Source organism: Mandrillus leucophaeus, unplaced genomic scaffold (genome assembly GCF_000951045.1).
Source record: "Mandrillus leucophaeus isolate KB7577 unplaced genomic scaffold, Mleu.le_1.0 Scaffold920, whole genome shotgun sequence".
Lineage (NCBI taxonomy): Eukaryota > Metazoa > Chordata > Mammalia > Primates > Cercopithecidae > Mandrillus > Mandrillus leucophaeus.
In genome coordinates, this window is record NW_012110031.1 from 243,800 (window position 1) to 258,645 (window position 14,846).

General features: G+C 46.9%; 1 protein-coding gene across 1 annotated transcript in view; it reads left to right on the forward strand.

Moving 5' to 3' along the window:
* Positions 1 to 12,679, forward strand: part of GALNT18 (polypeptide N-acetylgalactosaminyltransferase 18) — a 200,998-nt gene extending 188,319 nt beyond the window's left edge. Inside the window, exon 12 of the mRNA XM_011969938.1 lies at positions 12,270 to 12,679. Coding sequence (XP_011825328.1) covers positions 12,270 to 12,416 — 147 coding nt within the window. The 3' untranslated portion in view covers positions 12,417 to 12,679. The remainder of the gene's footprint in view (positions 1 to 12,269) is intronic.
* The last annotated feature ends 2,167 nt before the right edge of the window (positions 12,680 to 14,846 follow it).

Here is a 14,846-nt window from a genome sequence, read left to right on the forward strand (position 1 = left end):
GGGCCACCTCCTCCCCTCCTCTTTGTCCTTGCTGAGATCTCAATTTTGATTGAGGATTTCCCCGGCCATCTCTTACAATTGCCGTCTGCCTCCAGCTCACCACCACCCCTGAGCCTCTTTCCCTGTCTACATTTTTATATACAACCTTATCACTTTCTCACATACTTTGGAATTTATTTTTCTGCTTTCCCTCCTAGAATACAGTCTCTACAAAGCAAAGATCTTTTTCTGTTTAGTCACTGATGTATCTCAGCGGCCTAGAATGGTGGGCACTCATTAAATATTTGCTGAATGGAAGGATTAATGAACAGTGTCTCTGCAGACGGCCCTCAGAGGAAACAGACCGAATTTTGAAGCTTGCTGAGGTGACCCTTCACCCTAGGCATTGGGGTACCACCAGCTCCCTCAGTCTAGTTCACCACCACTGTGATAGGCAGGGGCTGGGGCCGGCCACCACCCTAGTGAGGAACGTGAAGGGGGCAGACCCCCTGGGTTCCCAGCCTGGCACTACTGACTACTCATTTACTGATCATGTGACCCTGGACAAGTCTTCCAGCCTCTCTGAGCCTCAGTCTCCAAGCCTGTAAAATGGGGATAATTATTCTACCTCTCAGGGCTTTTGTCAGGAAGACCTGAAATTGGGCATGTAAAGCATTTGGCACAGTACTAAACAAATAGTAAATAAGTGATAGTTGTTATTGCTCTCATCTCAGCTGCAGAACCCACAGGCAGAAGTAATTAGTAAAACACGAGGCTGCTCCCACGGTGCTGAACTTCCCAGGAAGGCACTGAACGTGGGAAAGGAAGGCTTCTTTGCAATATTTGTGAATGAAATTTTCCGAGAGAGAAGAAGAAAGCGTTTGTTCAGTGAAAGAGGCTGAGGTCAAGAAGGGGGACAGGAGGAAGACAATGCTGGTGGCCAGTGCTATCTCCAGCATCAGAGGGTGGCCTGGCTCCTCTCTCCATACCCCAGATGTGTTCCAGGGAGCAGGTCAGGGCTCTGCTCAGCGATGCCCCACCATGGCCTTACTACCCATTCTAGAGGACCCTCCCCTCCCAGCCTCCAGGGAGGGAACTCGCCTGGCCTCATACTCCACCCCCCTGACAGGCTCAGATATTCTCATGGAGGTTGTGTCCCATCCACTCGCCTCCCCCGCAACTCTTGGCCGTGATCCATCCCTCCCACATCCCTTCAGGCAGCCACATTGGCTGCCTCTGGCACAGGGTCACCGCACTTCTTGTCTCTAGGGTGCTGAGGCTGTGGTTGGGCTGGGGCTGGGCCTGGGAAATGTCTGATGGGAGTCTCTGAAGGACGCTTTATGTCTCAGAGACCTCTGTTCCTGCCTCCCTCTCTGGAACTTGGCAAGGTGCCCCTTGGAAGGCAATCATAGAAGGGGCTGTGGTGTCTTCTGTGTGGGACGTGTTTCTCCAAGAGTCCATGGTCCAGGGTCTGCACAGCACCTCTCTGTTGGCAAGGCCTGGGCCGGCCCCAAGGATGAGCTGAGCAGCCAGAATCTTCAGCGGAGTGGGCAGCGGCACTTGGGCCGGGCCCCTGTTTGCTGTGCGCTTTGGTCATAGCCTCCACACTGATCTGTATGTTTTAGAGCTGATAACGGGATTTCCTATCAGTCCTCTGCTCATCCTTCCAGGAATCAGGACAGAAATGACCATCTGGCCCTGCAGACAATGAAACCAGAAGCGGGGAGAGGGTTGCCCAGGCCACACAGCTGACCACCAGGAGAGCGGCTGTGTCCTCAGCATCCTAGCTCAGCACTCTTCCCTTTCTGCCTGGCTCCGGAAACGCCAATAGTTCTTGCAAATTAGAGAGAGTGGCTGGTTTTGGTCCCCTGCCTGCGTGCTGCTCCCAGCGTGGCGGGGAAGACAGACCACTGGGCTGGCAGGACTGTGGCAGGGCCGGGGAACTAGCCATAGATCTGTTCAAGAAGCATCAGCGACACAGCCCAGCCTGGGTGTGGGCAGCAGATATGCAAAGGCCACAAGGTTTTATACAGAAGCTAGGGAAATGTGGGACATGGAGCAATGGTCTGGCCTTGCTTGGAGCAAGTGGCTTAGGGGATGCCTCTGGGCCTAAAAGTCTAGCCTTTAAGGGACAGGATGGGCACTCAAGGTAGACTGAGGTCTGAGAGGACAACTCGAGGCTGTGCTTCACACCCATCAGGAGCACGGTGTGGCCCCAACGTGCCAACTCCTTGGCTAAGCTGAAGGGATCTCTTGTCCAGTGTAAATGAGGCAATGACCCTGGGCGCTGTGGTCAGTCCTGAGGGACAGAAATTAACCAGAGCTTGTTCAAAGGAGGGCAACCAGTTTGGAAAATTATACAAAATTGTCCCGCCAGGAACTAGGAAAGTTAAACCTGGAAATGCAGAGAACTGGGAGACGCCGGCCTCACCTCCCCTGCCAAAAGGCAAGGTGTAGAGGAACAGCCACTGGGGAAGCCTCAGGGGAGCTCTGCCACTCCTCGGGGGATGCCAAGACAAGGATTTTAGCTCTGGGAGGGGCAGGCTCCAAGGGTGAGCAGCTAGGGGAAGACTGCATATTCCGGAAGGGTTAGATCCTTCTCCCTGGAGATACCAAGCAGAGCTGAAAGGCCCCATGGCCCAAGAACAGACGCCATTCAGCACGTGAGAGCGAGAGGCTGGCCTTCAAGGTCTCTTTCAGCATGGGGATTCCAGGGCCCTTTCTAGACTTGTCCAAGGGCCCCTTTCAGAGGCCGAGCCTGCAGGTTTCTCCCTGGCAACGGGTGGGCCCCAACAGCTGTTTCAGTTTCCCGTTTATTATTTGGTCTCTGTGCTGTTGAGTACACTGAATCACTGCTGTCCCCAGGGAAGGCCCCTGGGGTGTGGGGCACAGTGGGTGGGACCTTGCTTTATTCTGTGAACGCTTCTGAATAGGTTTGCGTGATCCGCTGGGCCATCTCCCCAACACAGGAAGTTGGGAATCCCATATCCCCTCCCAACACACACATACACAGTCCCCGCCACGCGCCCCCCCACCCCCCCACAACCCCCACCCCACTCCCGGCTTCTCAGTCCCTGCCTCCTTCACCTGTGACTCAAGTCCCTTCTCAGGGAGCTGGATTTGATTTTTTAATTGAACAACATGGATACATACAGAAACATGTATAAAATACATAGGTTCAACTCCATGGTTTAAAATAAAGCAAATCCCTAGGTTTCCATCACCCATCTCAGGAAATAGGACTCTGCCAACAACACCCTTGTGAGTCCCTGCCTATCACCTTCCCACTTCCTTTTCCCCAGAGCTGACCACCATCCTAACTTTCACATCATGGCTTTTCCTGTTTGGGAAGTTTATATAAATAGAATAATGTTTGTATTTTGTCTGGCTTCTTCTCCTCAACATTGTATTGGTGAGATTTATCCTTATCGAGTATAGCTATAGTTTGTTTTTATTGCTATATAGGATTCCATCATATGAATATACCATGAGTTGTATGTCTGCTGTACTATTCATGGGCATTTGAGTTGTCTCCAGGTTAGTTTTATAAATCGTGTTCTAGAAAGCGTTCATGCGCATGTCTTTGGGGTAAACATTTCTGACAGAAGTGTTGGGTCATAGGATTATATATGTTAACTATAGTAGGTACTGCCCATTTCAACAGTTGTAAGTACTGAAGTTTTTTTTTTAGTCTTAAATTGTTAAAAAGAAATTTAATTCTTAAGTCTGTGTTAGGCCATTCTTGCATTGCTATAAAGAAATACTTGAGACACTGGGTACTTTATACAGAAAAGAGGTATAATTGGCTCATGATTCTTCAGGCTGTACAGGAAACATGGCTTCTGGTAGGGCCTCAGGAAGCTTTTGCTCATGGCAGAAGATGAATTGGGAGCTTGCAGGTCACATGATGAAGGCAGGAGAGAGAGTGGTGGGAGGAGGTGCCACACACTTTTAAATGACCAGATCTCATGTAGACTCAGAGTGAGAGAGCTCCCTTCTCACCAAGAGGATGGCCCAAGCCCATCAAGAGGGATCCAGCCCCATGATCCAAACACCTCCCACCAGGTCCCACCTGCAACATTGGGGATCACATTCAACAAATATCCAAACTACATCAATGGGTACGTAATAGTTGAATATATTTATGGGGTACATGTAATGTTGTCATACAGGCATATAATGTGTAATGATCAAATCAGGATAATTGGGTTATCTTTTACCTCAAGCATTTATCATTTCTTTGTGTTAGAAACATTCTAATTCTACTTTTAGTAATTTTAAAATATACAATAAATTATTAACTATAGTTATCCTGTTGTATTACAATTAGAGCTTATTCCTTTTATCAAACTGTATTTTTGTACCTATTAACCATCCTCGCTTTTTCCTCTCCTCCCTACTACCTTTCTTAGCCTCTGGTAACCATCATTCTATCTCCAGGAATTCTTTTTTTTTTTTTTTAATTTTTAGGTTGTCTGTCTTTCTGTGCCTGGTTTATTTCACTTAACATAATGACCTACAGTTCCATCCATGTTGTTGCAAATAATAGAATCTCTTTTTTCTTACTATAAGTTCTGGGGTACACGTGCAGAACATACAGGTTTGTTACATGGGTATTACATGTGTCACGTTGGTTTGCTGCACCCATCAACCCGTCATCTACATTAGGTATTTCTCCTAACGTTATCCCTCCCCCAGCCTCCTGCCCACTGACAGGCCCCAGTATGTGATGCCCTCCCTGCCATGTCCGTGTGTTCTCATTGTTCAACTTGCTCCAGAGCTGAGTTCAAGTCCTGGATATCCTTGTTAATTTTCTGTCTCATTGATCTGTCTAATATTAAAGGTGGGGTGTTAAAGTCTCCCACTATTATTGTATGGGAGTCTAAGTCTTGCACCTAGATTATTAAAGCAAGTTCTTAGAGACCTAAAATGAGACTTAGACCCCCACACAATAATAGTGGGAGACTTTAACATCCCACTGTCAATATTAGATCAACAAGACAGAAGGTTAACAAGGATATTCAGGACCTGAACTCAGCTCTGGACCAAGTGGACTTAATAGACATCAACAGAACTCTCCACCCCAAATCAACAGAATATACACTCTTCTCAGCTCCTCATCTGACTTATTCCAAAACTGACCACATAATTGGAAGTAAAGCACTCCTCAGCAATTGCAAAAAGGAACTCCCTCAAAACTGCACAACTACATGGAAAATGAAGAACAACTTGCTCCTGAGTGACTACTGGGTAAATAATGAAATGAAGGCAGAAGTAAAGATGTTCTTTGAAACCAATGAGAACAACAACACAATGTACCAGAATCTCTGGGACACAATTAAAGCAGTGTGTAGAGGGAAATTTATAGCCCTAAATGCCCACAAGAGAAAGCAGGAAAGATCTAAAATTGACAACCTAACATCACAATTAAAAGAACTAGAGAAGCAAGAGCAAACACAATCAAAAGCTAGCAGAAGGCAAGAAATAACTAAGATCAGAGCAGAACTGAAAGAAATAGAGACACGAAAAACCCTTCAAAAAATAAATCCAGGGGCTGGTTCTTGGAAAAGATCAACAAAATAGACCACTAGCTAGACTAATAAAAAAGAGAAGAATCAAATAGATGCAATAAAAAATGATACAAGGGATATCACCACTGACCCCACAGAAATACAAACTACCATTAGAGAATACTATAAACACCTCTACACAAATAAACTAGAAAATCTAGAAGAAATGGATAAATTACTGGACACCTACAACCTCCCAAGACTAAACCAGGAAGAAGCTGAATCCCTGAATAGACCAATATAGACCAATAACAGGCTCTGAAAATTGAGGCAATAATAGCCTACCAACCAAAAATAGTCCAGGACCAGACGGATTCACAGCCAGATTCTACCAGGGGTACAAAGAGGACCTGCTACCATTACTTCTGAAACTATTAGAGGGACTCCTACCTAACTCATTTTATGAGGCCAGCACCATCCTGATACCAAAGCCTGGCAGAGACACAACAACAAAAGAAAATTTCAGGCCAATATCCCTGATGAACATCAATGTGAAAATCCTAATGAAATACTGGCAAACTGAATCCAGCAGCACATCAAAAAGCTTATCCACCACGATCAAGTCAGCTTCATACCTGGGATGCAAGGCTGGTTCAACATACACAAATCAATCAATGTAACCCATCACATAAACAGAACCAATGACAAAAATACATGATTATTTCAATAGATACAGAAAAGACCTTCGATAAAATTCAACACCCCTTCATGCTAAAAGCTCTCAAACTAAGTTTTGATGGACCATATCTCAAAATAGTAAGAGCTATTTATGACAAACCCACAGCCAATATCATAGTGAATGGGCAAAAACTGGAAGCATTCCCTTTGAAAACCGGCACAAGGCAGGGATGCCCTCTCTCACCACTCCTATTCAACATAGTGTTGGAAGTTCTGGCCAGGGCAGTCAGGCAAGAGAAAGAAATACAGGATATTCAGATAGGAAGAGAGGAAGTCAAATTGTCTGCAGATGACATGATTGTATATTTAGAAAACCCCATTGTCTCAGCCCAAAATCTCCTTAAGTTGATAAGCAACTTCAGCAAAGTCTCAGCATACAAAATCAATGTGCAAAAATCACAAGCATTCCTGTATACCAATAACAGACAAACAGAGAGCCAAATCCCATTCACGATTGCTACAAAGAGAATAAAATACCTAGGAATACAACTTACAGGCGATGTGAAGGACCTCTTCAAGGAGAACTACAAACCACTGCTCAAGGACATGAGAGAGGACAAACAAATGGAAAAACATTCCATGCTCATGGATAGGAAAAATACATATCATGAAAATGGCCATACTGCCCAAAGTAATTTATAGATTCAAGGCTATCCCCATCAAGCTGCCACTGACTTTCCTCACAGAATTAGAGAAAACTACTCTAAAGTTCATATGGAACCAAAAAAGAGCCTGCAGAGCCAAGACAATCCTAAGAAAAAGAACACAGCTGGATGCATCAGGCTACCTAACTTCAAACTATACTACAAGGCTACAGTAACCAAAACAGCATGGTACTGGTACCAAAACAGAGAGATAAGACCAATGGAACAGAACAGAGACCTCAGAAATAACACCACACATCTACAACCATCTGATCTTTGACAAACCTGACAGAAACAAGCAATGGGGAAAGGATTCCCTATTTAATAAATGGTGTTGGGGAAACTGGCTAGCCATACACAGAAAACTGAAGCTGGACCCCTTCCTTACACCTTATACAAAAATCAACTCAAGATGGATCAAAGACTTAAACATAAGACCTAGGACCATAAAAATCCTAGAAGAAAACCTGGGCAGTACCATTCGGGACATAGGCATGGGCAAAGACTTCATGACTAAAACATACAAAGCAATGGCAGCAAAAGCCCAAATTGACAAATGGGATCTAATTAAACTAAAGAGCTTCTGCACAGCAAAAGAAACTATCAAGAGTGAACAGGCAACTACAGAATGGGAGAAAATTTTTGCAATCTATCCATCTGACAAAGGGCTAATATCCAGAATCTACAAAGAACAAACAAATTTATAAAAAACAACCCCACTCTTTACCAAGGACCGGCCAACATGGGCCGCGTTCGCACCAAAACCGTGAAGAAGGAGGCCCGGGTCATCATAGAGAAGTACTACACGCCCCTGGGCAACGACTTCCACACGAACAAGCGCGTGTGCGAGGAAATCGCCATTATCCCCAGCAAGAAACTCTGCAACAAGATAGCAGGCTATGCCACCCATCTGATGAAGCGGATTCAGAGAGGCCCCATAAGAGGTATCTCCATCAAGCTGCAGGAGGAGGAGAGAGAAAGGAGAGACAATTACGTTCCTGAGGTCTCAGCCCTGGATCAGGAGATAATTGAAGTAGATCCTGACACTAAGGAAATGCTGAAGCTTTTGGACTTCGGCAGTCTGTCCAACCTGCAGGTCACTCAGCCTACAGTTGGGATGAATTTCAAAATGCCTCGGGGACCTGTTTGAATTTTTTCTGCAGTGCTATATATTATTTTCAATAAATTTGGGACAACAGCAAAAATAAATAAATAAATAAATAAAATAAATACCCCATTTAAAAGTGAGCAGAGGATATGAACAGACACTTCTCAAAAGAAGACATTTATGCAGCCAACAGCCATAGGGAAAACTCATCATCACTGGTCATTAGAGAAATGTAAATCGAAACCACAATAAGATACCATCTCATGCTAGTTAGAATGGCAATCATTAAAATGTCAGGAAACAACAGATGCTGGAGAGGATGTGGAGAAATAGGACTTTTACACTGTTGGTGGGAGTGTAAATTAGTTCAACTATTGTGGAAGACAGTGTGGTGATTCCTCAAGGATCTAGAACTAGAAATACCATTTGATCCAGCGATCCCATCACTGGGTATATACCCAAAGGATTATTAATCATTCTATAAAGACACATGCACATGTATGTTTATTGTGGCACCATTCACAATAGCAAAGACTTGGAACCAACCCAAATATCCATCAATAATAGACTGGATAAAGCAAATGTGTCACATATACACCATGGAATACTATGCAGCCATAAAAAATGGCTACTATAAAGGCACATCCAAATGTGTCACATATACACCATGGAATACTATGCAGCCATAAAAAATGAGTTCATGTCCTTTGCAGGGAGATGGATGAAGCTGGAAACCATCATCCTCAGCAAATTATCACAACAGCAGCAAAGAACAGAAAACCAAACACCACATGTTCTCACTCATAAGTGGGAGTTGAACAATGAAAACCCATGGACATTGGGAGGGGAACATCACACACTGGGGCTTATCAGGGAGTGGGGGGCTAAGGGAGGAATAACATTAGGAGAAATACCTAATGTAGGTGACAGGTTGATGGGTGCAGCAAACCACCATGGCATGCATATACCTATGTAACAAAACTGCACATTCTGCACATGTACCTCAGAACTTAAAGTACAATAATAAAAATAAATTTTAAAAACTCACCTACTCAAGACTCAGCAATGGCAGATGTCCCTCCCCCAACCAAGCTTGAGCATCCCAGGTTGACCTCAGACTGCTGTCCTAGCAGAGAGAATTTCAAGCCAGTAGATCTTAGCTTGCTGAGCTCTGTGGGAGTGGGACCCACTGACCCAGACCACTTGGCTCCCTGGCTTCAGCCCCCTTTCCAGGGGAGTGAATGGTTCTGTCTCACTGGCATTCCAGGTGCCACTGGGGTATGAAAAAAAAAAAAACTCCTGCAGCTAGCCCAGTGTCCGCCCAAAGAGTCACCCAGTTTTTGTGCTTGAAACCCAGCACCATGGTGGTGTAGGCACCAGATGGAATCTCCTGGTCTGCCAGTTGCGAAGACCATGGGAAAAGTGCAGTATCTGGGCTGGAGTGCACCGTTCTCCCGGTACAGTCTCTCACAGCTTTCCTTGGCTTGGGGAGGGAGATCTCCCAACCCCTTGCACTTCCCAGCTGAGGCAACGCCCCACCCTGCTTCAGCTTGTCTCCCATAGGGCTATACCCACTGTCCAACCAGTCCGAATAAGATGAACCAGCTACCTCAGTTGGAAATGCAGAAATCACCCACCTTCTGCATCAATCTCGCTGGGAGCTGCAGACTGGAGCTATTCCTATTTGGCCATCTTGACAGTGAAACCAGAATCTCATTTTAATGTTTAAATATTATTCCATCCTGTGTATATACCACATATTCTTTATTCATTAATCTACTGGATACTTAGGTTGATTCCGTATGTTGTCTATTGTGAATAGTGCTGCAATAAACATGGGAGTGCACATATCTCTTCAATATGCTGGTTTCCTTCCTTTTGGGTATATACCCAACAATGGGATTGCTGGATCATACAGTTTTATTTTTGAGGAACTTCCATACTGTTCTCCATAGTGGCTGTACTAATTTTCATTCCCACCAACAATGTACAAGGATTCCCTTTTCTCCACATCCTCACCAGCATTTATTATTGCCTGTCTTTTGGTTAAAGTCATTTTAACTGGGGTGAGATGATTATAGTTTTTGCTTACATTTATCTGGTAATTATTGCTGTTGAACATTTTTCCATAACCTGTTTGCCATTTGTAAGTCTTTTGTGGAATGTCCAGATCTTTTGCCCATTTTTTAATTGGATGTTTTGTTTTCTTGCTATTGAGTTATTTGAACTTCTTATGTATCCTGGTTATTAATCCCTTGTCAGAGGGGTAGTTTGCAAATATTTTCTCCCATTCTCTGGGCTCTTTGTTTCCTTTGCTGTGCAGAAGCTTTTTAACTTGATGTGATCCTATTTGCCCATTTTTGCCTTGGTTGCCTGTGCTTTTGAGGTCTGACTCAAGAAATTGTTGCCCAGTTCAATGTCCTGGAGTGTTTCCCACATCCTGGCGTGTTTCTCCAATGTTTTCTTCTAGGAGTTTCATGTCTCAGATCTTAAAGTCTTTAATCTATTTTGATTTGATTTTCATATATAGCAAGAGATGGGGGTCTAGTTTCATTCTCTCACATTTTCCCAGGCAATTTCTTGAAAAGACTGTCCTTTCCCCATTATATAGAGAACCAAGTCTTAACACTCTCTTGAGATGTCAGTTGTTGCTATGGGAATGGTCATGGCAGAGTTAGATGACGTCCTTGGAGAAGTTTGCCACCTCTCCCTCTCTCAGTGCACTTCCCACTGTGAGCTGGAAAAGGCACAAAATGAAGAGCACCAGCCCAGCTCGTAAACTGAGGTGGAGGAAGTGGAGGAAGTGGAGGTAGGGCATGGGTGGGCAGTCGAGAACACTTCCTGGAGGAAATGGAGCAGGAGTTGAGCTTTGACACATGGTTGTGGCTTAACCTGTCATGGGAGCATGGGGAAGAATCCCAGGCAGAGAGCACAGCTTGTTTTAAAGTTCAGGAACCCTGAGTTAATGTAAATGGGATCAGAAAAGTACAAGGGATTTGGTACAGCTGTAGCAAAAGTCATGGAGCTTGGAGGAGGATCAGGAACGAGGCTAGAGAGAAGGGCAGCACTGAGCCATGGAGGCCTTCGGTGCTGCACTAAGGAGCTTGGGCTTTGTCCGTTAGGCCAAACGTGCATTTTCCAAAGATCACCACTCCCGCCTCTAGAGGTTGGAAGAGAGATCCATTAGGGGGCTGACACAGTTGTCCCAGAGAGAGAGAAGTTGGTGGCCTGAACCAGGGCAAGTATGATGGGAAAGGGATAAGGGGACAGTCACATGACACAAGAGAGGTAGAACTGCCAGGACTTGAGGCCTAATTGGATGCTGAAAGGATAAATAAATGAAAATGTCCATGTTTCTCACACAAATACCTGAGACAGAAACACAGGAGTAGGTTCTGGGGGAAAAAGTGAGTTTGACCATATACTGAAGTGCCATTAAGCTACAAGGAGTCCAATTATGAGGACCTCTACCCACCAAAGCAATTCTGTCTGCTTGGGAGGCCAAAATCTAGTTGAGCACAAGTTTGGTGGTAACTCGGAGATGCTCAGACAGTCCAGGATGCCACCTCAGGCTCACAGCCAGCAACCCAAAGGGTCTAAGGCCCTGAAAGGATTTCACTACAAAAATTGGGGGTTTCCTCTGTTACTGTAGGGCTGATATGAAGAACAGAACATCAAGGGGCTTTGGGTCGTAAACTGAATGAGAATGGCTACAAACATTCTGGAACATCAGTAGCATGGGGGAAAAATCTCGCATGTCAGGACTCAGGGAGCCTAATGGCCTAATAGACAGTATCCAGGAGCTTTGGTTGAAACCAGTACTGATGACTCTAGAGGTCCAGTTTGGGGCATGGACCCTAGGAGCAGGAAGCCCCGGGCCTCTGGTGATGCTCAAATGAGGGCCAATGATGGGTTGTCCCAAGAAACTAGGCTTTTCAGAGAGGTGACCCAGCCAATGGCTATGGGGAGCAAGGCCCAGCCCCTAGGGTAGGAGCTGTAGGTGCAAACAGGTGTGCCACAGCCCAGCTAGGTAGACAGAACTGGGGGTGGGGAGGTCTCTCTCCTAGCAAAGAACTAGGGCTTTGTGAAGAGAGCTGCGGCAGATTCAGTCTTCCAGAGGAGACCAATACATCAGCGATGGGGGAGCCTGCAGTTTCATGGGAATGCTAGCCTCCTGGGATCTGGCCACACAGATAATGTCAGCCCTCACTAGCCACTGGGCCTGAGGCTCCTGAATCTCCGTGTGTTGCCTCTATGCCCTCTGACCCCGCTGTCTGCCCTGGCCCTTAGGGAGGAGCCATCCAGAACCGCAAGTCCAAGCGCTGTCTGGAGCTGCAGGAGAACAGCGAGCTGGAGTTCGGCTTCCAGCTGGTGTTGCAGGAGTGCTCGGGCCAGCACTGGAGCGTCACCAACGTCCTGCGGAGCCTGGCGTCCTGACCCACTTGGGCCACTTCCGGCTGCCTCTTTGCTACTGTGTAGCACCTACTGCAACGCTGCCTGCTGTCCATGTGGGGTTGGAGTCAGGGGAACCAGGTTAGTGGGCCCCCAAGAAGAGCTTTTTATTTCCTATTCAATTTTCGTGGAGTTTATAGAAAGACGCTAATTGGTGGGTGATGGTATGATATCAAACTATTTTGCAGTTGTAAATAGGTGACAAATGGAAAATATTTATAACTGACAATAAAATATTATTAAGAAAAGGGTTTTGCAGTCATTTGGTACTCTGTGGAGATTCATGCCTGGCTCCTTTGAACTTGGAGTTCTCGTAGCCAAAAATGTGTCCCTGTGTGCCCTTCTGGCTTCTCGTCCTTCGGAAAGGGAGTTTTAATGACCAGCACTCAGTGGGAGCTTGTTGTGCAAGCTGCCAGCTCTTTCATTAGACCCAAGGCAGCAAGAACGGCACTAGGACCTCAGGTTCCTACCCAGAGGGAAGGTCCCCTCTGCCTCTCCCATGGCAAGTGCCCCTCTGGAAGATACCTGCAGCCCTTCATTCCTGAGGAACCACAGTTGCTCACTGACCACTGGAGTGTTGTCTGCTGGACTTCAGGCCACCCTGCCTTCTCCCGAAGTCGCCAACTTACCACCTCCTTTACCCCGCAGAGCTGCCCCCGCCCAGCCCCTCGTCAGGACACTGCCTGTGTCCAATTGCCAAGACCGTTCAGGCTCCTCCCATGAATCAGGGGTTTTCAGTTTCCTTCAGCTGCCATAACAGATCTCCACACGCCGGGCCACTCACACAACGGAAAATGATCGTCTCACCGTTAGGGATGCTAGGAGTCCAAAATCAAGGTGTTGGCAGGGCTGGTTCCTTCTGTGGGCTGGGAGGGGAATCTGCTCCAGGCCTCTCTTCTGGCTCCTCGTAGTCTCAGGCCTTCCCTGGCGGGGCAATGGCCATCTTCTCCCCCGTGTCTTTACGTTGTCTTCCCTCTGTATGTGTCTGTCTCTGGGGCCCAAATTTCCCATCTGTAGGACCCCCCCAGTCATGTTGAATGACAGGCCACCCTAACAACCTCATTTAACTTGATTACCTCTGTAAAGATTATCTCCAAATAAGGTCACGTTCTGAGGTACTGGGGATGAGGACCTTACCATATCCTTTTGGGGGGCTCAGTTCAGCCCTTAGCACCTGGCTCACTCATGTAGGGCTCCAGGTCAGCCCCCCTGGGCCAGCCTCAGGAGAGCAGCAGCGCCAGAATGGAATCTTCTTTCTCAGAGCCTGCTGCCCAACTCGCAGTTCCTCCAACAGTTTCAGCAGGATGTTCCTTGCTGCAGTCCAGCAGCCCTGCTTCTGGTTGGGGGAATCCCCCTTTTTCAGGTTTGAAGGACTCCCCCCCATCCCCCTGCCCAGCACCCCCTCCAGCTCCCTAGCTCACAGCAGAGCAATGACCAATAACAGGTACTAAGACAGGAAGGACAGGAAGCCCTTTCTGCAGAGGTTTCAGCCCCTCCCCCATCCTCACCTTCCCTTAGTCCTCTTTCCCCAGGGATTCTCCTGCTCTGGATCTAGGGAGGAGCCATCCAGAACCGCAAGTCCAAGCGCTGTCTGGAGCTGCAGGAGAACAGTGAGCTGGAGTTCGGCTTCCAGCTGGTGTTGCAGGAGTGCTCGGGCCAGCACTGGAGCGTCACCAACGTCCTGCGGAGCCTGGCGTCCTGACCCACTTGGGCCACTTCCGGCTGCCTCTTTGCTACTGTGTAGCACCTACTGCAACGCTGCCTGCTGTCCGTGTGGGGTTGGAGTCAGGGGCACCAGGTTAGTGGGCCCCCAAGAAGAGCTTTTTATTTCCTATTCAATTTTCGTGGAGTTTATAGAAAGACGCTAATTGGTGGGTGATGGTATGATATCAAACTATTTTGCAGTTGTAAATAGGTGACAAATGGAAAATATTTATAACTGACAATAAAATATTATTAAGAAAAGGGTTTTGCAGTCATTTGGTACTCTGTGGAGATTCATGCCTGGCTCCTTTGAACTTGGAGTTCTCGTAGCCAAAAATGTGTCCCTGTGTGCCCTTCTGGCTTCTCGTCCTTCGGAAAGGGAGTTTTAATGACCAGCACTCAGTGGGAGCTTGTTGTGCAAGCTGCCAGCTCTTTCATTAGACCCAAGGCAGCAAGAACGGCACTAGGACCTCAGGTTCCTACCCAGAGGGAAGGTCCCCTCTGCCTCTCCCATGGCAAGTGCCCCTCTGGAAGATACCTGCAGCCCTTCATTCCTGAGGAACCACAGTTGCTCACTGACCACTGGAGTGTTGTCTGCTGGACTTCAGGCCACCCTGCCTTCTCCCGAAGTCGCCAACTTACCACCTCCTTTACCCCGCAGAGCTGCCCCCGCCCAGCCCCTCGTCAGGACACTGCCTGTGTCCAATTGCC